At 36.7% G+C, this 22500-nt stretch overlaps 1 protein-coding gene across 1 annotated transcript in view; it reads right to left on the bottom strand.

Moving 5' to 3' along the window:
• The window catches only part of LOC763529 (echinoderm microtubule-associated protein-like 6), a 39497-nt gene extending 21019 nt beyond the window's left edge, over positions 1–18478 (bottom strand). The window contains exons 1-18 of the mRNA XM_030998705.1: positions 18166–18478; positions 13911–14070; positions 11311–11409; positions 10651–10908; positions 9979–10114; positions 9376–9577; positions 8494–8631; positions 7736–7992; positions 7121–7333; positions 5970–6143; positions 5391–5607; positions 4233–4419; positions 3496–3601; positions 2904–3098; positions 2167–2369; positions 1441–1680; positions 497–698; positions 90–182 (exon numbers count right to left, since the gene is read on the bottom strand). Of these exons, the coding sequence (XP_030854565.1) occupies positions 90–182; positions 497–698; positions 1441–1680; positions 2167–2369; positions 2904–3098; positions 3496–3601; positions 4233–4419; positions 5391–5607; positions 5970–6143; positions 7121–7333; positions 7736–7992; positions 8494–8631; positions 9376–9577; positions 9979–10114; positions 10651–10908; positions 11311–11409; positions 13911–14070; positions 18166–18362 (3277 nt within the window). The 5' untranslated portion in view covers positions 18363–18478. The remainder of the gene's footprint in view (positions 1–89; positions 183–496; positions 699–1440; positions 1681–2166; positions 2370–2903; positions 3099–3495; positions 3602–4232; positions 4420–5390; positions 5608–5969; positions 6144–7120; positions 7334–7735; positions 7993–8493; positions 8632–9375; positions 9578–9978; positions 10115–10650; positions 10909–11310; positions 11410–13910; positions 14071–18165) is intronic.
• Positions 18479–22500: the final 4022 nt, after the last annotated feature.

Raw genomic sequence — 22500 nt, 5'->3', positions numbered from 1 at the left:
ATTGAACCAATAAATAAAGAAATGAATACTTCTGAAACTGGAGTTAACAAAATGTACATATTGTTATCATCTTTACTTTGTATACTTACTAGGTGAGAATTTGACGTCAGAGATTTCTTCTTTTCTATGATGGAATCCTGCAATGTCATTGAGTGTCTCACTGTCCAGCACAGAAAAACTGCCTGTAACATACCAAGAAGGACAAAAACAAATATAACTTCTTCAGGCGAAGTTTGAATAATTATCAACTTTATAAAAATATATTTATTTTAGTTTTATGAAAATAGAATGTTAAATGTTTAGCTTGAAAGGATGGTATGAGAACATATCTGTCCACTATGCCAACACATTTGAAGAATGCGGAGTGAATAAGATGCATCTTTAATACTGATCAGTCTCTGAACGATAAATGATCATGGATGAAAAATATTCATGTTGCTACTCATACTTCTAACATAGCCTACTTTGAGAAAGTCCGAGGAGCTTGAAGACTCACCATCTTTGTATCCTACAGCCAATCCCTTGCCATCAGGAGAGAAATCACAACACCGTGCACCTGTCTTCAGCTTCCTAACATTCAGCAGCTTGTTGGCTTCTCCAATGTCCCACAGACGTAACGTCTGGTCATCGCTAACCGTTGATATGACGTCCTTTGTTGGGTGAGCAGCTAGACCCCATACCTCACTCTCCATGTGACCCTGAAAGGACGATTGTTTAGAATTCACCAGGAAAGTTATGAAATGATATTCAATTTGAATATTTTAAATGTCCCATAGACTTAATGTCTGGCAATCACTGACTACTGCTATGTCTTTAGATAGGTTAGCAGCTAAACTCCATACCCCACTCTCCATGTGACCCTTAAATGACTTTTTTCAAAATGTTTATAAAGAAATTCATCAATCGTGCACATTCTATGTTTTCCTGAATGTGATTCCCACTAACAGAATACAAGTGAATAACAAAGTGTACGCCTAACCTTCTTGCTAGCAACAATATGCAAGTACAGTGTCTCCAAAATTACACTTCCCTCCCATGAAGCTTGCTCTTCCTTTACAAACAGAACTCATTTGGGCAGTCTTTAATTATTATTTTTTGAAAAAAAGTTTTCTTTCAAGATCATGATGTTGGATTTAGGGTCCTGCAAAAACATGGTTAAGGTCTTGGTAACACTTGACAAGTAGCTAAGCTTGAATTTAAAAAAAAAATCTTTTATATCTCTGACTCATTTCATTTTATGGGTGCAACCTCTATTAAGAGCAGAACACCAGAATTTCTCTAAATACAATAGGCAAAATATTTTCTTACATCCTACCACTAACATTTCATTTTCTTAAATTGATATTTACATCCTCTCCATCTCACCACTAACCTTCAAATATCTTAGAATTATATTCACACTCCTTGTTACCAACATATACATGGAAATTGATAGCATACCTGAACGAGTAGTTTGATAGGTCCACTCTTCTCAATCTGTAGGACCTCACTGTTCTTGGTCCCTGCTAGAATGTGTCCATGTCCTAGCACCACTGACCGAATGGCTGGCATGTCACTGGTCAGAGTACCATGGGAGTCGTGGGACAAACTGGACTTCTTGACAGCGTAGGTCTTGAGACACTGTTCAAAGGCTTCATCCCAAAGAGCAATCATGCCGTCCTTTCCACCTGTCACAAAGCCCTGGAATAGCAGAAAGATATTACATTTGATGCTGATTGACAAGATGGTTACTGGTGGTAAGTGAGAAAAATGTCATGCCTTTGCCTCTTGAGCCACTTTATTCAAATGAGCTTGAGCCAAGACATTTGATAGCTTACGGCACGCTCCCTTTTCACTACTATGCAAACAAAATCAATTTTCCATAAGTACTAAGTAGAGTTTCTGACAATATTTTCTTTTGTCTTACGTGAGGATGGAAGTTTAATGCAAATATGAAGACAGCTACACAGCATATCTAGAGCCAATGATTGACAATGATTTTTATCGTCTAAAATAGAAGGGGAAAAAAAATATGACAAACGGTTTGTGGTAATCAATTCCACATATATCTTAGAATGGATTTTTTATATTTTACAACAAATGTGGCTTACTTTAACATTGATTCATGCCAATCCATATAAATGACACTATCAACATACAAAATTAGGAGTAGTAGAATAAAGCTACCTTGTCCAAGGAATGCATGGCAAAGCATGGACCATCATGTGCTTTGACCGTCCTCAGTAAGGTGGTCCCCTGCCAGTGGTAGATGTTACCATTGGCACCTCCAGAATACGTCATCTCTGGTGACCGTCCATAGCAAACACACATCATGGTGTCAGGTTTGCCGATGTTACCGAATGTACCACGTTTTGATGTGAAGCCACCACCTGAGGGAGAGAGAGAGAGGAGGGAAGACTATGAACTATCGCATTTTAATACAATTGCAGAACTGAACAAAATATTTCCATCCAATGCAGGTTTTTTTTAATTTACTTGCATTAAATATAATATCTTAAACCAAAAATGTGGACCAAAATGATTATCTAATGTACTTTTCACTATTTTCATAACATAGCATCAACATGGCAACAATGTATCAAATAAATTAAAATACATGATTAGCTATTATGTGGGAAGAAAGTTGAATTATGCTGTCACATTGAATGATATTAGAAATGAAGGCGAGATACTTTTTCCATGCTCACGATGCTGCAACACTTAATCACCATGGAGAAAAAGGAAAAAACTGATCTGGGGGGTGAAAGGTTCATGTATTTGTGGATCTTTGAAAATTGTCTTACAGGGTAGAGGGAGTAATATTGTTTGAAACAAAAACAAGAAAAAAAACCTGTAAATATAAAGACATGAATTTGGCTGTGTTCATACTACACATAAAAGCTGAACTTGTGCATATTTCTTACCAGCTAGAGTCCAGAATTTGATGTGTTTCATCCCAACAGTGACCAGTTTATCATTATCATGAGCATTCCACTTGATGACAAAGATTTTGTCCTTATGTCCTCTCGTTGTAGCTAGCTTTTCACCTTTCTTCCAGTCCCACACAACAATGCAGTGATTATCATCAAGACCCACGCTGGCTAGCTTCTTCCCATCGGCTGATGAAATAAAGGAAACAAAGATATGCATTATATCATGGCTAAAAGTTCAACAGAATGGTCATTGTTAGCTAATGGTACTCAGTGGTGTTTATGTTGACTCATTATAGAAGAATAAACATTTAGCTACATTGTCTTCATGAACATTACAACAAATCAAATTCTCAGCGTAATGACTACCAACCTTAACCCCAATATCATCCAAACCATATGATGGAAGTTTAGCATAAATAATAATGCATTGCAGCTCATATTACACACATTCCTTACAAGTTTGCTTTCCTAAAGCCTAACTTTTAAAAATAAATACCATGGTAATAGACATCCAGATCAAAGTTCTTACTTCAAGATTTTAACATTTTAATTGAAAGATCATGGAAGAGCCGTTTTCAAGTACCTGAAAAGTCCAGCGCACAAACTCCTCTCTTATGCTGGCCCTTCAGGAGAGCGAGTGGTTTCAGAGTCTCACATTCCCAAACATAGATTGATGGATCTCTGCCAACCTGATGAATACAAGCAAACAAGGGTCAAAAGCATACAAAAACTTCTATAAACCTCTGCATGAATTCATTAGAGAGAAGCCATGATAAGAGTGGAAAGGCATTTTTATAATAAACACTTTGTTTGTTTCAGGGCAAACAAATTTTAATTTAATCTACCTGCCTTTCAGCTTCAATCAAATTAAAATTCTACTGACAATTTTTATTGTAATAACCAGCTATCCTTTGGAAATAAGATTATAATCATATCACAAGTTTGCCCCAGAACACTTTCAAACCAAAGTTGATTCTCACATTACAGTCATTTCATCTGCATAATCGCATAGTAATTACCAATGATCTAATCGGCTTAAGTCTAGCATTCCTCTTAGGTGTTAGATATTAGGTGTTGGTTGTTAGGTGTTCAGTGTTATAGGGTAAAATTCTTTATTATACCGTAAGGGACCAGCACCACATAAGACTTTTATTGTTCTTTCTTGCCAGTTTCCTCATTCATATATATATAAACATATTTTGTGTTTATCTTTCGTTATGTTATTTGTATGTTCTTTACTTATCGGTGAATATCAGTGTTATAATTATGTATGTTTTTATATGACAAATGGAATAAAATGAAATGAGATGAAATTCTTACCTGTCCAGTTGCCACATAGTCCTTGCGTGGATGAATACATAAGCAGAGAATGTCATCGGTGTGACCAAGGAAGAAGCGCTGTGAGTGCGTCTCACGATTGTAGACAATACCAGCTGCTGCAACGTGGAATACTACCTCACCTGCTTGCGTGTAGAACAGGTTGTTACGACAGTCGTACCCTCGATAGCTACCAAGAATAGAAAGGTGAAGTGGGATGAAGACTGGCATGACCTTTGCTAAACATATCCCAATATTTGCAATAAAAGCAATGTTTTGACCTTCAAATTATCATATTTAAGTAAAACTTTGTTGACAGACAATTATTTCGACATGTAACATCAATGTTATGATAAAGAGCATGATTATGGGGCATTTATAGCAATATCTTAATCTATTTTCTTGTTTCTTTTTTTGTACCTCACCTGTTTGGAGCTAGAAGGGTATTAACTCATATCACGTTACAAAGAATTAATGCCCTTCAGACAAAAAAAAAAAGACAAAAAAATGACCACCTGTACTAATTCTCTAGTATTGTTCATAAACTGTCTTAAAGGTATTACAAAGTTTTGGTAAATTTTGAAAATTGGCTGGATAGTGATTCTTTACAATTTTGATATATCTGGATGCCCCTATGGATGTATTATAAGCACTAAAAAAATTAGCCCCTAACACTTCTGCTTTCGAGAAAAATTGAATATACAAATTTACCGGTGCTCCCGGTAAATTTTGATAAATTTCAAATAGCACCTACGACCATATGATGGTAGTTGCGACTATGAAAATATCAGAATATGTAGTTGTGATATATATATATTCAAAACGGTAATAGCAAATCGGTCGATTTTATTCAAAGAACATTGTTTTATAGCTAAATTAATATATTGACCTTGAGAGGGGGCTGTACAACATAAATAGTTTATTTACAATTTCATCGCTTTAGACTCGATTTCAACAGCGACACCGATCACTGAATATTGTAGGATCGCCTACGCTTCCAATATGTTCATTTGAACCAAATTCATGACCCTATACCAAAACTTTGTATTACCTTTAAATTGACAACTATTTACATATCAATATGAACACCATCGAAACATTTTCCATTTCACAAACATCATTGACATGGGGTTCAATAATAGATATTCTATTGTAACTCACCCATGCACAAAGTCTAGCTTAATTCCTTTGCTTGGACCATCTCGTCTCTTCTCTCCTGTAGAGTTATTGGTCTTGTTCTGTCTCTTGAGTTGGTCCAGGTCCTCCTTGTAAACAGCCCTCTCATAGTCGATCTCCTTCTCCTTCTCAATGTCGGAGTCCAGATCACCCATATCTGACATGTCTGAGTCACTGTCCTCACTGTTTGAATCCATGTATCCTGTTCAGAGAGAGAATGTACACTTCAAATTTAATAGAAGATAAAGAATGGCTATCATTTTGAAATATTATAGGGTTTTATGTTTATGTCATAAGAATAAATCTTGTGATAATCGTCTATGTAGAACTTCCAAGTCAGGGTATTTAAGTGTGAAAGAATACAGCTATCCTAGCTACACAACATAGGATCTAATACATTCAGAAAACAGTCTTCTTATTTTTATCTAAACATTCCTGTCCAAGTTTTTTGTAAGGATTGGAGAATCCAAACTCTTCATCTGGTTGGATATCACAGGATAGTACCTTTGCAGGAAATCCATGATTCAGGCTATAATGTTTGAATTTAAACCATCGTATACTGACCTGTATCATGGCCTGTGCCTGAATCTTCATCATTCTGAATACCCTCTGGGTTGTACCTCCACAGGAAGACAGCATGGTCACCACCTCCTACAGACACCACATACCTCTTATCATGGGTGAACCTCACATTGGTCACATGGGCAGAGTGACCAACATACTTCCTGAACTTAGCACCTGCCAAAAGAAACATGTTGAAGTTAAGAATAAGAGAATAATAAAACAGCAACAACAATATTATTCATGCTGGGATTATTGGCAGACTGACCAGTTTACTTTCTGAACTTGGCACCAGGAAAGAAAATTATAAAAGATTACAATTAGAAAATAACAATTAAAAAAATAACAGCAACACCGATGAGATTATCAAGTACATTTTTGTTGGGAATTAAATGTGCCTTACTGCCTTCCCAACGTCTCAGGAGGCCGAGGTACATTTGAGGTATCTTTATATGGGAACTGGAAGGTCCCTGTATCAAGCCTATGTGAAGTAGAGATTTAAGTAGTCAATAGGTTAAAATAATAATAATAATAATAATAGTGGGTTCTTGTATAGCGCTAATGTCTTTCATACGTGACACTCCTGGCGCTCCCGAATGAAGCTTTATTTCTAATATAGTGAATACACAGCTGCTTTATTTGGACACTCCAACACAAATAACTGCCTTCCCAACGTCTCAGGAGGCCGAGGTACATTTGAGGTATCTTTATATGGGAACTGGAAGGTCCCTGTATCAAGCCTATGTGAAGTAGAGATTTAAGTAGTCAATAGGTTAAAATAATAATAATAATAATAATAGTGGGTTCTTGTATAGCGCTAATGTCTTTCATACGTGACACTCCTGGCGCTCCCGAATGAAGCTTTATTTCTAATATAGTGAATACACTGCTGCTTTATTTGGACACTCCAACACAAATAATTTGCAACCTAAAAGTTTGAAACGGATATGGGCTAACTCGGACCCAGGACAACTCGGCCTGCTGCAAAAACAGTCATTTTTGTTTACCCTAACCCTAAGCCTGCAAAAGCAGTCGGGCCGAATTGTCCCCAGGTCCCAGTTAGCCCGGCTCCATTTGAAATGCATCGCTGATTTGGCCAAGGCTATAATAATAAACATCATCTTGAGAAGTGCAGAACTGCATTCCAAACTCACCTCGCTTCAATGAGGGAAATCTGAAGAGCTTGACCAGGCCAAAGTCATCTCCTGTCACCATCACCTCTCCATCAAAGTTTGCATCTATTGCATTGACGTCATTGGTGTCCGAGTACTTGGGCCAGATACCATTAGCTTCAGCTCCAAGTACAGTGGTCCAGGAGTACCAGTGGATCTGTTTGATCTCATCTCGGTTGGTCAGATGCTTTCCAGCTGTCATAGATAGCATGAAGTTAGAAGTTAGAAGTTAGAATTATATAAGTGTAGGTATTCTCTGACATTACAAAAACTGAGAATATTTTATGTTTGATACAGTAAAACATGAATACAATGACAGCTCAAGAGACTATAAAATTGTCTTTGTAAGTAGGTGGTCTTTATGTACAGGTTTCTTTGAAACTATGAAAAGACTGCTCCAGAGATCCCAACAAAAATGTGGTCTGTAAAGTCAAATATTTCTATTCAAGAAGTATTTCAACTGGTAATGAAACTGTCATCAATACCTTTTTGGCAATCTTAGAAAATCAAATAATAATAATAATAATAATAATAATATTCATTTGTAAAGCGCAATAACTATGTGGATAAATAAGTCAACAACAACAAAATTATTACCAGGCATCTTATAGATGAGTCTCTCTGCAGCACCACTGTTGGTCTGAAGATACTGGCTATCCTTGGACCAGTCTAGATGAGTGATGAAGCTACTGCTACCAGAGCACTGCCCAACCTTCTTGTAGTGTTGCTCCACAGCATACACATCTACATAGTTATCATTCGAGCCTACAGCAAGATAGTGACCCTCCGGAGAATACTTCAACTCGTGCAGGACCTCCTTGCGATCCTTGATGTGGATGATCTCTGAAAGATCTCTGTGTGCCGAGGAGGATGTACAATGATTCATTAGGACTTTGGATTCTGTGGGTAACTTGATCATAGGTAATTACTTTTTTAGTACAGTGCAGTTACAAACAATATTTATCCATTTATCATTTGGGAGGCAGGCTTGAATCAAGAAAATTCAGCAACAAATACATGTATCAATGCCTTCTAAAAAGATCTTGAAGACTGGTGACTCTAAAATAATCATAACAACAGTATTAAAGGTAAATCTGGTATAAACATCTCTAACCTCTTGATTCTGTATTGCTGTGTAAGTATACCTACATGAGTCTTGGTTGGTTGATATTTCTTCAAAGTTTTTATCATATTGCGCAAGTTTGAATATGTTGCACCATTTGATACAATTCATTTGTAAGAATTACTTTCTTCTTTCGGCTCACGTTTTTCTACACAATTTACTTTCTTTTCTCTACACAATGTACTTTCTTTTCTACAAAAAAATACAAAAAAAATGCATCTGTAGCACTCACTTTGATTTGAGTACTGTGAAGGATCCGTCTGACATGCCAACTGCAAGATGACTGCCATCATGGTTGAAAGCTACCGACCGCACATTTTGCTCCATCTCTGTCTTTGCCAGTAACGTCTTATCTTCACTGTGCCATATCCTGTTAAATAATGATACGTTCTTTTTCAGTGTTCTTCGTACTTATCGGTACAAATATGTTAACTAAGAATCATTTTACTTGATAGGGATTTTTTAAAGAACCATTTATAGCAATTAACTCCTAAATGGGAAGCATTTATTTTCAATTATTTTCAGGAACACATTGGCAATTCTGATTAAATATGAGCAAAAAACCTGAATAAATAAATGCAATATCGAAGATTCCTAAAGCAGTGTTTACTGTCACTGATAAAAGCATATTACAGAAATGATACCAATCAAATTCAATTGAGCCTCTTGTCAGCTGCACACAGCTCTAATGCCCTTGAACACAGGCAGCTAATTCAATAATGTTAATGACTAGGACCCCTTGTCACATACAATGTATAGTATATGTGTATAGATCTACAGCGTGACTTCAATAGAGTTAAATAATTGGCTAATCATTTCTATAAATACATCAGATCAATGCATGTGAAACCTTTGGTTAATGTTTCTGAAACTCTAGTTTTATTCTCGATTAAATTACACCTGTACAGTGCTTAACAGAAATAAGTGTAAGCAATGCACTTAGCCATAATTTATGTTTCTGTGACAAATTCAACTACCGTAGCAAGAATGATGCTCTATTGGATAGTATGAACTACTTAAAAAGTTGAAGAGAATTGATGTATTCAAACCAGTGACCATTTCCTGTGATACAGGAGCCACCCAATTCCCATTGGCAATGAGTTAAACGACTTACCTTACACTCTGGTCATCACTACCGGTGGCAAAGATAGGTTTCTTAGGATGTGCTGTGAGGGCCCAGAGCTCTCCCTCTGCATGACCTTGCACCAACACCTTGGGTTTATCTCTCTCTCGTACAAAGATCTCCAGGATCTCGCTGTCATGGGTGCCCACTAGGATGTGCTCACCCAGCCAATGGACACTGCGGATCGAGAGACCTGTACAATGCAATATCATCAAAACAAAAGTTACACAATTTTTCAAATCCTACTAAAATTAAGACGATTTTCAATCTCACATTAGCACCTATATTACGACTTTTTTTTTTCCTTCTGGTCCTGGCCTATAGAAATTTCTTCTTGTGAATAATAAAGCCAAGCAGCACATATATATGACTTTCATGGTGTCAATCTGCCTACATAACTCTTTTCAAATTTTCAATAACAACAAAAATTGTCCTAAGAAAAAGGCTGCTTAGAAGATTTTAGGGACTATTTAAATAGTAATTCATTGATTTGTGGTGGGTTTTTTCTTCTCTTCTTCTCTCTCTCTCTCTCTCTCTCTCTCTCTCTCTCTCTCTGTCTCTCTTGCATACAATCTGCTAATCCCTAGTCCTTACCTGGGTATCCTTGCTTGGTCTTGTGTAGGTCAATCTTGGTAATGTGTCTGAAGTCTGTATCCCATAGACACAGACATCCATCCTTTCCTCCAGTCACATACCCTCCTTCAGCTGCGTTCATCGTATATATGCTACCCTGCACGATCATATCAAGACAAAGAAGACAGAATGATGTCTATCATCGTCTCATGCAAAAGTCTATAAACAATTACTGGTCAAGTTTAATCATATAACTATCTTAACAATCTTGTTAACATTATTGCTGGTAAAGTGGAAATGTCCCCAGACTATAGATCACCAGGAACGGGGTTAAAATCCCTGTTATGGCACTCACTTCCTCTGGCAAGATATTACGTTACATTAGCCTCTTTCCACCCAGGTAAATTAAATGGGTACATGGTAGCAACACATTCCTTGAATCCTTAAACACCTTGTCAGAGTAGCTTGGCCACATTTTGATAAGAGCTTTGTAACGCACTTAGAATCATTAGTCTTGCTACATGTACATGTAGTATCCTTTTTTCCTTCAAATCATCTTCAGGATTTAATTACCCGTTGCATACTTAGCATGGGTGAAACTCACACTGTGGCCGATGGAAAATGCATTTATAATCAAATGGGTTGGCAAAAACAATAACAAACAATTCTGGATTTCAATGAATCCAGCCTTACCCTGTGAGCATCCTGTATAACTCTCTGTAGGTTGGTCCCATTCCATACATAGATATCCCCACTCAGTGTCCCTGCATAGGTGATGTCATCGTTGGGTGCAAACCCCAGACACAGCATGGTCTGGATGTCTCCCACCTTGCCAAAGACACCCTTCTTAGCCGTCAGAGCATTCCCACACAGGGTCCAGAACTTGATGTGCTTCATGCCACAGCTTACCAACGTACCTTCTTTGTGTGGGTTGAACTGGCAATCAAATATCTAGTGAAAAATCAAATAATTTGGGATTATGAAGGATGAAACCTCACAACGACTTCACCACTAGGAATTTTATCATTGTTCAAAATTTCTATTCAATTACATTTTAAATGTAAATTTCCTTCGAAAATGTTTATTTCTAAACTTGTTCTTAATATTTCATTGTTTTTTGTTTAAAAATATTCATGTAGTTTTCAAAAATGTATTTCACAGCGTTGCTGAAAGCCTGAAAATCAGTTTTTCATAGTAGCTTCTTTACTAATGTGATTAAATAAATAAACTCAAAGCGATTCAATCAATTCTATTTAACTTTCCACTTAACACTGTATAGTTCAGTTCAGTTCAGTTTATCTTATTTTTGCACGGCACCAACTTCAACAATTTAACTTTAAAATGTGTTCTTACCCTAGCTGAATGACCTTTCACAGTAGATAAGATCTTGCCTTTCTTCCAGTCCCACACATTCATGATGTTGTTAGGGTCCAGACCGACAGATACGATTCTCTGCAAATGAATAACAGGCAAAAAGAATTTTCAAATTTAATTTTGGATTTCCCAAAGTAATGTCCTTCTTACATTATTTACTAATGATTGGCAGACACCTGGTAAATAAGTTTCCTAAGGCAGTTAGTTCTTAAAAACAAGTCTAAAAGAATCTTAAAGTTTTGTATGAGCGTGAAACAATTGTGAAGACATCTTCATCCATACATATGTATCAACACTTACTACGGTACTCACTTTAATTTGAAACAAATATTTTTGTACTTCATGGTTTGGCAATAGAAGGAGTCAAGTGCAAACATGTACATATTACCCCCCCCCTCCCTTAATATAAAAAAAATGGAAACAGTGATTTTGTGAACATCCAGAACTTTAGGTAGAAAGTTAAAATGGAGCAATGCTTATTTCTTAAATTGTAATCTTAAAGGTAAAACCTTTACAAAATCAAAATACAAGTAGAAGCAACTTTTATTTTATAACAAACTTCAAATGAATAACATCGTGAATTTGTGACATTTCAAATTACTGCATTTAACCTATTTAAGGAGGAAGGGAAAAGGCTGATCCAATGACTATGCAAAGTATGGGTAGTTATCCTGTTTCCTGTTTATTGTCTAGCACAGGTTCCTCCATGAGGACCTCCCTCCAAACTCTTCAGGACCGTCCTGCCACATCCATTTCCATCACAAGTACAACTCCTTTCCCTCTTGACACACCACCACTCTTAGCTTTAATAAGACGTTAACCCGAGGACCTCACACTTTGAAATTATACTCAATCACCACACCAACACACTTTAATTGGATTCAGATTGCATTGCTATTGTGAAAGATATTTATAAGCAATTTTTTTTGTGTGTGTTTTGTATCTCTGCAAACCTACATGCACTATACATTTTGTACAGTTCCAAAGTGGTTATTCAAGTTTTTCTGATTATAATGAATACAAAATGTAAACAAAGTAAAATATTACAGTAACAATGGATTCATCTAGAAATTATTTGTTGAATTCATGCAAAAACTTACAGATAGTCCGTAAACCATTTGATCTAAATTTTTGTTTAGTTTGTCAAATCGTGTTTGACGCTATGAATATCTCTAAAGTCCAAAGTTAAGATAAAAACAGGGCCACAACGAGCAACCATGTACTTCAGAGTTAAAAAGAGGACTTATTTTCAACAGCAAATTTGAAGAAGTTGGCTATAACATTCGGTGGTTTCAAGCTGATATTTTTATTCAAGTTGTTTTCTTTTCTTTTGAAGACTCATTTGAAGAAAAATAACGACTTTCATATCTGGGGCTACTTTTATCATATTCAGCTTTTTTTTTCTTCAAATAAAAAAACATTTCCATAGATTATCTTTTACATAGAATTTTGTGAGTTACACGTAATAACTCAAATCACTGAAGCTGTGCAGGGTAAATTTGTAGAATGCACTACCGGGGTATGCAAATAAAAATGCCTAATGTCTTCATCTGAATTCTGAGTAAGTCTACACTGTAGCATTGGCATTGTGATATCAAGGACTCTTCTCAAGATGTTGAAGTCCAGGAGCAACTTCAAACAATCAACCAGATCTAATTTACTTATTCAGTTATTCTATTCACTACAAGTGGGCAATATGAGTATGTTTTATAAGATGAGCTCATCATTAGGCTAGGGTGGGGCAATTGACGATTCTCCAGATTTCAGAAGAAAAGCAATGTGTCTTTCTCTGCAAGCTACATGTGTATATTCACACAGGTCAACAGCTGGAGGAAAGAATGTCTTTCCTCTAGAGGCGAATGCAGAGTAAATATGGCCTCAAATATTAAAATGCAGATGAATAAAGCCATTAACCTTATAAATACAAACGGGTCAAGGACTGTGAGAATGGCGCTACAATATACATGTAGGAATAAATGTCAAAATAGACAATTTGAATGAGAAGTAGATTTTCACCTAACAGGATCATTATTAGGTATTCTTTTAGCTATCTATTGTGCTGACACACACATTCCAAGTTCTCTGAATTGATTTCTATGATTTTAAGTCTTGATTTTTACACATTAGTTGCAATTTTACATTGGTGATATAATATAATCATTAGCATTAAAAACACATACAGTACAAGTTTTAGCAATTGACAGGCCTAAAAAAAAACTTTCATTAGTCATAAGTCATTTTTTCTTATTAGCATTCCAAGAAGAATTCTCCTCATTCAGAAATCAGATTTTTTTTCTTTCTTTTTCTTTTGGACACTGTTGTTGTTGTTATTGTTGCTGTTGTTGATGTTGCAAATTTCAAAGATCCCCTACAGAGGGTTAACAAATTATTTTGAGGGTGGATGATACAAGAAATTGCAGTAACAGAAATCTATTTAATCTGTTTAAGAAAAAGATATGGTGTAACGTTTGGTAAGAGCTAAACGATACCTTTATATTGGAATGTCCATACTATTAGTCACATCAATCAAAGCATTTAAAGTATATAATAAACAAAAATAAAGATTTGGTGAAACTTACAGAGCCGTCGGGACTGAATGCAAGAGAGCCAACGCCATGAGTGTGGCCATCCTTGAGAATAGACACTGTCTGGACACTGTTAGAGTCCCATACACAGATGTAAGGATCCTTTCCAAACTGACCAGTAGCAATGAGTGATCGCTCAGGATGGATGGCCAAGCTGGTAAAGAAACAGCAGAAATAATCCATCTACATCGTTCACAATTTTTTATTTTTTTAAATAGTAATAGTTTATCATCGTATTTTGTTTGTTATAGTGCTTGGAGACTTTGGTGGTAAGCGCTTTATAAGCACCTTTTTATTATTATTATTAACATCATATCAAAGGAAAATAAGAACAAATTTACAAGAACATATTTACATTTGTACTTTAGTATACACAATTCAAATATACTCACTGATAATGATAATAACATGATATTGATTAAAGTTAGAAAATACACAAAGATCCCTACAGATGCCACAAATTAGTACGGACCCCAGTCCCACAAATGCCAAACTGTCAAAAGGTAGTAATTACAGGGGCCCATGACACACAGTTCTTTGCTCCATGGTCCTTGAGAAAAAGTTGAATGCTGATAGATGTATCTGACTATCTGTTAAAAAAGGCAGTGCATCTCAAAGTTAATACAAGTTAACATTTTTTTTGAAAATTATGGCTTTATTTATAAATGGCAGTAATGCAGTGGGTTAGGATTCTGCAGGATTTAAAATACCATCATTGAAAAAAGGCTAAATACTGGTGAGAAAATCTACTGTTCTAGGCTCCTCAAATGTTTAAATAAACATGACCATACATGTTCACTTGAACCCCATTTCTAATAAATTGAAAGAGTTTCTTTTTCTGTCTGCCATGACGATTTTGAAAATTGTACCATGGTTAATGGTTTACAGTATGTTTAAATATTTTATAGTCCAGTGCCATAACAAGATTAAGTTTCCCACGACAGAAGAACCTCGTGCTACATGTACATCGATCGGTTCAGTGTCCATTACCTGCTCAGATTTAATCTTTATGGGTTAAACATAATAACCTTTGTGCTTTTATTCTATCCCATGATTCATGTGACTCGTCAAATTGGACAATTCTCTACTGAATATTTGACGTAAAGACCTGACTCACCTGGGGGCATTGGCTATTGTACCATAGCACTCTATTCTCACCGCGCTCAATCACGCTAAATTAAGATCATACCCTAATGTGCTACTTCCATACATTCATGTACATGTAATTTGATAGATGATAGTATGTAGTACAACTTCGATTGGGAATAACCAGGATAGATTTGATATATTAAAAGGTATTAATATTTCGACAGTTGTGAAAGATATTGAATTGTTTATCTTTTTCCTTATAACAATAAAGAAAATCCACCCCTAAAAAATGAAGAAAAAATTTAGCTTGTGCCTTGTAGTAATTGAAATGTATGTTTATTTTCAAGTTAGAGAATAAGAAGTCTATTCCAAGTAGGAATTTCTCTAAAATCGTTGATATCATGACTGTAGAATTAATTAAAGGAAATTAGAATTCCATGAGACAGACAACATCCATATGCTTTTGCTTCCCATAACCTTTCAGACCAACCGTTCAAAAATCTTTTCTAAATCTTATTTCTAATTGAATTTCCAGGTAGAGGCAAACGTATAGTCCATAAATAAAAAAAACTAAGACAATAAGAAATACCACCAAATGGTACCTGATGATAATCAGTAATAATTTGTTTCGGTTGAAGTTCTCATCAATTTACAAGACAGTGGACAAGGAGTTCAGAAACATACTTATGTATATTAAATTGAAGAAAAAAAAACATTAATGTAATTAGAATAAAAAATACAACTTTGAAAAGAGTAATTGATTATCAAAGAATGATTTTCAATATAAGAAAAGCAATAAAGGGAAAACATTGGTACATTATGAAAAAGAGATGTAAAAAAAAAAGGGGTGATAAGTAGTCGAAAGGAAGCATCCAAAACCATGACAGGGATCAACACTAACACATTGGCACCCAAAGTCTGGGTAAACTTTCAAGATTTTTACATAGGGTATATACAGAGTTTTACAGACTATTTACTTTACAATAATGAATAAGGACCTTCTTACAAAAAAAAAACTAATTGTGGAGCCATACCATTGAGCATAGTAAAAATATGGGACAGGCGTTTTGAAGAGATCTCCCCCTCCCCCCTCCCCCCCCCCCCAGAAAAAAAAGAAAAGAGAAAAGAGACAGAGACAGAGATGGAGAGAAGCTACCTAAGAATAGAAAATCAGGAGAAAAAAGATGGAAATAAATACCAACATGCATTACCATATACGAGCCATTCAAGAATATATGACAGTATAAATTTAGAAAAATATTTTCAAGCTGTCAAGGAGCATAATAGTTACCATATTAAATTTCAAAATAAAGATTTAAAATAGCGATAGGATGAGATAAATGGGAGAGAACAAAATTGAGCTGGAGCTTAAGGGAATAAGTTAAATAGTCCGAATCTTTATCATAACTTTTTTCTTCTTCATTATTGACAAAGAATAGAGTATGTAGAATGACAGTTTAATCATTAACCTATAGAATTCTAGCATGCAGTTCATTTCAAGTTTGTTATCTTCAAAATTCTCTCAAATAAGCTTGTCAAATAATTACAGAATTTATCAAAACATTTCTTTTTCTTAATTTATAAATGACAAAGTTCTTATGAGGTAACAATGCATGGTATGCAACATTATAATGTATTATTTGAGCAAGTGCATGAGGAACGATAACAAAAAATTGAAAAGGAAATGCAATTAATACCACATATAATTCTTATTAGGTAAAAATGCATGGTGTGCACTGTGCAATATATTATATTGTTACCCATACAAGGCATTTTTGCTGTAAAATATAAAGTTGTATTTTGTATGCTACTCCGAATACGAAACCGAAGCATGCAACATTCCCCATATATTGCCCTCTCCCGGGTTTCCCCATAGACTACTGTACTAAATCAGAGGGCAACATTCTGCCATATTCCACTCTTTCTTGTCAGTGCGCTTTTATTAAAGTGCATAAGCGCAGTATTGTGTACGTGTTAAAGTTTACGCGCGGTAACAATTTACGTCACAATTACATTTTCATACATTTTCATCTCTGGACAAGAGTAAAGGATATACATGCATACATGGTGAGTAAAAATGATGCTTGATACCAAAGTATCAAGCACGACGCGCGCGCTATATTTTGAAAAAACGCTATTTATACGTGTGTTATACCCTCGCACGCACGCTTGCGCGCCAAATCATGAAAATATCACGCATTGCCGATCTTTGAACTTGGCGTCTTTGAAAGTTGTATATCATTTGTAAAAAAGTGCCTTGTATAGGTAACAATAATTATATTGACAGGGCTTCTTTTGGGGTACATCAGACATATTGACCGCGCTAAGACCCTATTGCCCTCGTCTTCGACTCAGGGCAATATGATCTTAGCTTAGTCAATATTTCTTATGTACCCCTCAAGCCCAGTCAATATAATATAAATGTAATATTTAAGTAAGAGGGCATTAGGAACTATAAACAAAACATTGATTCACAGCGATAGTCACAGCGATAGCGTGTACAAACTACAATGTATAGTATCCTAATCCTCCTATGACTCTTATGAGTGCATTGCAAGATATTTTATTCCCCTATTCTGCAAGATTTCTATACATGTACATTTTAAGTTGAGATAGCAGACCACCTTCATCAGGGCTATCAACTTTGGGGAACTGCTTCGAGGGAGATCATATGCAATTTTTTTTGGCTCAACAAGGAAGGGGTGTTGAGTAAGAAAGAAAAAAAAATTGAAGTGCTCACTAGACCTAAAAAAATCCAAATGATACGAGTACGCTGGTTAATATTACACGTTTGGCGGGAGGTTTTTTCATAAACCGGGAAATTGTGGGAGTCTCCCGCTACGAGCTGGTGGGACGGCGGGAGAATGAGTGTGGTGGCGTGAGACTCCCTCCAAATGCGGGAGGGTTGACAGCCCTGACTTCATACAACCCCAAATGACAACTACATCATTGTGCATGAACCCCCCTCCCTCCCCCTTCCCCCACTTCACATCCAGCATCATCCAAGAAGATATTTTAACTGGACTAGGGTCTATGATCAATTATGTGCTAGACCTACTAATAATAGTTTGATCAAAATCAAAAGTTTTGTGATAATGCCGTTAAACTGAATAGACTGTAACTTAGAAGCTGTTTTTGAACTTGAATTCGAATGGCTTACCTGACAATGTCATCATCGTGTGCCAAGAAGAATTTCTGAGTGTGTTCCCTCGAATTGTAAACCACTCCCACTCCCGCCACAAAATATACCACGTCTTTAGAAGCGGTGTAGAAAAGATTATTTCGACATTGATGTCCTCTATATCCATACACCCATTCTAGTCGAAGGGATGAACCTGGGGCGGTTTTACCCGCCATTTCTGGTGTAAACTGCAGACAATTTTGTGCTTAGCAGTTGACCTTTTCTCTACGACCACTGACTGATTTACGGTTAATTCCTTTCCTTGCAATATAGGCGCATACCCAATACACGCACAGTACATGCAATGCAAATGCATATTGCCGACCGAGGATAGGATAGCATACGAAGAGCGGCACTAGAGGTCGGGGCGTGGCCGAGTCAAAGGATACGTCACACTTCATGCATATTCATTATACAGCGCGCGCGTAATACAAACGCGACATAATGCTAGTCATAATGCCAGTGCGGCATGCATGTACTTCTCAGATCCTCATTCGACCAAATACAATGAAAACGATTACCGGTGCTCTCAAATTTAGCCATATTTTGTCGTAAAATAATGTTCCGCTTGTGATTCATTCATTCATTCATTCATTCATTCATTTCGGTTTATTGTGTCAAAATTCAATGTTAAAACAGTCGGCGACTGATACAAACAAAGATTACAAAGTTCAAAGAAATAAAGAGAAATTATAATCATGTACATCAATATGGAACGATCACATATTAGTTTAAGGAATAAATTAACAATGATGATAATGGTAACTTCAATATATTGCAAAGATTACAAAGTTCAATAAAGAGAAATTACAAATACATGTACATTAATATGGAAACGATCACATTAGTTCAAGGAATAAACTAACAATAATGATAATGGAAACTTCAGTATATTTCACATCATACATAAAACAAATCGAACTTACATGGATGAGTGGGTAAAAAAAAAGGTAACAAAGAGAGAATGGACAAAGCATTTCATTTCCTTTTCTCGTAATATTTAGATTTTGAGCCTTTACATTTTAAACACATTAACATAAATTGATAGGTAAAATGTGATGGTGATATTAATTGTGATGTGGGGACATTTTTAACATATTAATCGGATTTACATGTTTTAAAAATAAACAACTCTATACTAGTAAATATGAAGAAAGTTGGAAATTAAGAAATGAAAAGGGCACCTGTAGAAGATCTAAAGAATCACCTCAAGTTCCGCTCCTTTATTAATGTGTTCTTTATATCACAGACCCGACCGCCGCTAGTGCCGCTCATACGACCTCTAGTTCTGCCCCTTTATTAATATGTTCTTTATATCACAGACCCGACCGCTAGTGCCGCTCATACGACCTCTAGTTCTGCACCTTTATTAATGTGTTCTTTATATCACAGACCCGACCGCTAGTGCCGCTCATACGACCTCTAGTTCTGCTCCTTTATTTGTGTTCTTTATAATTATGACAGACCCGACCGCTAGTGCCGCTCATACGACCTCTAGTTCTGCTCCTTTATTAATGTGTTCTTTATATCACAGACCTGACCGCTAGTGCCGCTCATACGACCTCTAGCTCTAGTTCTGCACCTTTATTAATGTGTTCTTTATATCACAGACCCGACCGCTAGTGCCGCTCATACGACCTCTAGTTCTGCTCCTTTATTTGTGTTCTTTATAATTATGACAGACCCGACCGCTAGTGCCGCTCATACGACCTCTAGTTCTGCTCCTTTATTAATGTGTTCTTTATATCACAGACCTGACCGCTAGTGCCGCTCATACGACCTCTAGCTCTAGTTCTGCACCTTTATTAATGTGTTCTTTATATCACAGACCCGACCGCTAGTGCCGCTCATACGACCTCTAGTTCTGCTCCTTTATTTGTGTTCTTTATAATTATGACAGACCCGACCGCTAGTGCCGCTCATACGACCTCTAGTTCTGCTCCTTTATTAATGTGTTCTTTATATCACAGACCTGACCGCTAGTGCCGCTCATACGACCTCTAGCTCTAGTTCTGCACCTTTATTAATGTGTTCTTTATATCACAGACCCGACCGCTAGTGCCGCTCATACGACCTCTAGTTCTGCTCCTTTATTAATGTGTTCTTTATATGACAGACCTGACCGCTATAGTGCCGCTCATACGACCTCTAGTTCTGCCCCTTTATTAATATGTTCTTTATATCACAGACCCGACCGCTAGTGCCGCTCATACGACCTCTAGCTCTAGTTCTGCACCTTTATTAATGTGTTCTTTATATCACAGGCCCGACCGCTAGTGCCGCTCATACGACCTCTAGTTCTGCTCCTTTATTAATGTGTTCTTTATATGACAGACCTGACCGCTATAGTGCCGCTCATACGACCTCTAGTTCTGCCCCTTTATTAATATGTTCTTTATATCACAGACCCGACCGCTAGTGCCGCTCATACGACCTCTAGCTCTAGTTCTGCACCTTTATTAATGTGTTCTTTATATCACAGACCCGACCGCTAGTGCCGCTCATACGACCTCTAGTTCTGCTCCTTTATTAATGTGTTCTTTATATGACAGACCTGACCTCTCGTTCTGCTCCTATAACCTGTTGTGTATAATTTACTGTAGTATCTTCTAAAAAACTGCGTTCTAACCATTCATTTCATAAAACTTGATAAGATCATGTTTTAAAGTTTTGTTCCCACTTAATTTTTGCTCATTTTAAACATTCAACTACATAAACATTTACATGTAAATCAATTTCAACAACCTAAAAAATAAAGATCAAACAAATATTCTGCTTGGTTGAGTGTTATTATATGGCCATTAAGTTCACATTATAAAATGGTAATGTATCGCATAGATTATGTATGGAGTTTCTAGACTGAACCGATGAACGTTATTTTTATGTACTTAACAAAGATTTTGTTAACAAACTTCTCCATCAACTCAAATTTACACTGGAAGAAAAAAAACTGTGACCTGATAAAAAATAGAATGCTTTACCACAGAACTAGTTTTTAATTAAAAGTTTGTTTTCTTTCAAAGATTGGATCAGAAAAAATATATATATATATGCTACAAACCCTGTGATCAGGGGCGGCGATCCCGGGGGACGGGGGGACACGTCCCCCCCCCCCCTCATTTTTTTTAGGGGGGGGGGATCGTCCCTCCCTGAAAAATTGAAAAAGTGAGAAAAAAAGTGTATATCAAATACTGACTAAAGACTGCAACAAACTTTTAGGCTCTGGAGGGCCCTAGAGTGCAGCGTTTAGACAAATAAAAATGCAAAAATCTTCTCGCTCCGGAGCTACGCTCCCTCGCATAATATTCTCTAAAGTGTACAGTAAATATTCTAGAAAAGTGAAGTGTGAAAAAGGTATATTGCTTGTTTTTATACTATTCTTTTGCTAATTAAAGTATGTAATTTGTTAATACAACAAAACTTCAAAAACCTGTGAGGGGATAGTCACTTCCGTAACCTCTACCCCTCTCGTTCACTTTGCCTTCTCGCCTTGGCGTAATGATGAGGAGGGGGGGGGGGGCTTGGGGGGCAGTTGCCCCCTAATAAAATTCAAACTTGATTTATTTCTAACTCGATACCAGTGATTTACAAATGTTGCTGAAATGGTATGGTTTTTCCCTGAGCTTCTGGGGGCTCTGCCCCCTGGACCCCACCAAGGGTCCTATGGCTGGCCCCTGTTTGCTCATCTGACCGTTATTAAATGCCTAAAACCCCTGAGCTTCATGGGCCTACGCCCCTGGACCCCACAAGGGGGTCTAAGACGAGCCCCTGGATGCTCATCTGACCGTTATTAAATGCCTAAAACCCCTGAGCTTCATGGGCCTACGCCCCTGGACCACACGCCACTTTACGCTCTACTTGTTATATGCTCCATTTGCTCTACCTAATAAAATACTTTAGCCTCCCCCTCTATGAAAAACGTTCCGCGAGGCCTGCATGTACAATGTTAGAGTGGGGATGCGGATTCCCCCCCCCCCCCGTTTTTGTTCAATATATACGCCACTGCTCCCCCGTCTCTTACATTTCGTCCCCCCCCCCCCGGTCATGAAAAGAAATCGCCGCCCCTGTCTGTGATACCACATACAGTATTGGATTGTACAAATTTAACTTTTTCAGCAAATGACTTTAGTATCAAACATAATATGCCCAGTCTGACAATATAAAATATCAAGTATCCAATATCAAGTATTTCACAACAATAATAAAAAATAAGTAATCTATTTTCCCTTTATTATGTTAGCTCCCCCCCCCCCCCCAAAATTCTTATGGCTGGCCATACAAAATATTACAACCCAAAACAAAACAAAACAAAAA

Source organism: Strongylocentrotus purpuratus, unplaced genomic scaffold (genome assembly GCF_000002235.5).
Source record: "Strongylocentrotus purpuratus isolate Spur 01 unplaced genomic scaffold, Spur_5.0 spur5_scaffold_5, whole genome shotgun sequence".
Classification (NCBI taxonomy): Eukaryota; Metazoa; Echinodermata; class Echinoidea; order Camarodonta; family Strongylocentrotidae; genus Strongylocentrotus; species Strongylocentrotus purpuratus.
This window is presented reverse-complemented; position numbering and strand designations above follow the sequence as displayed.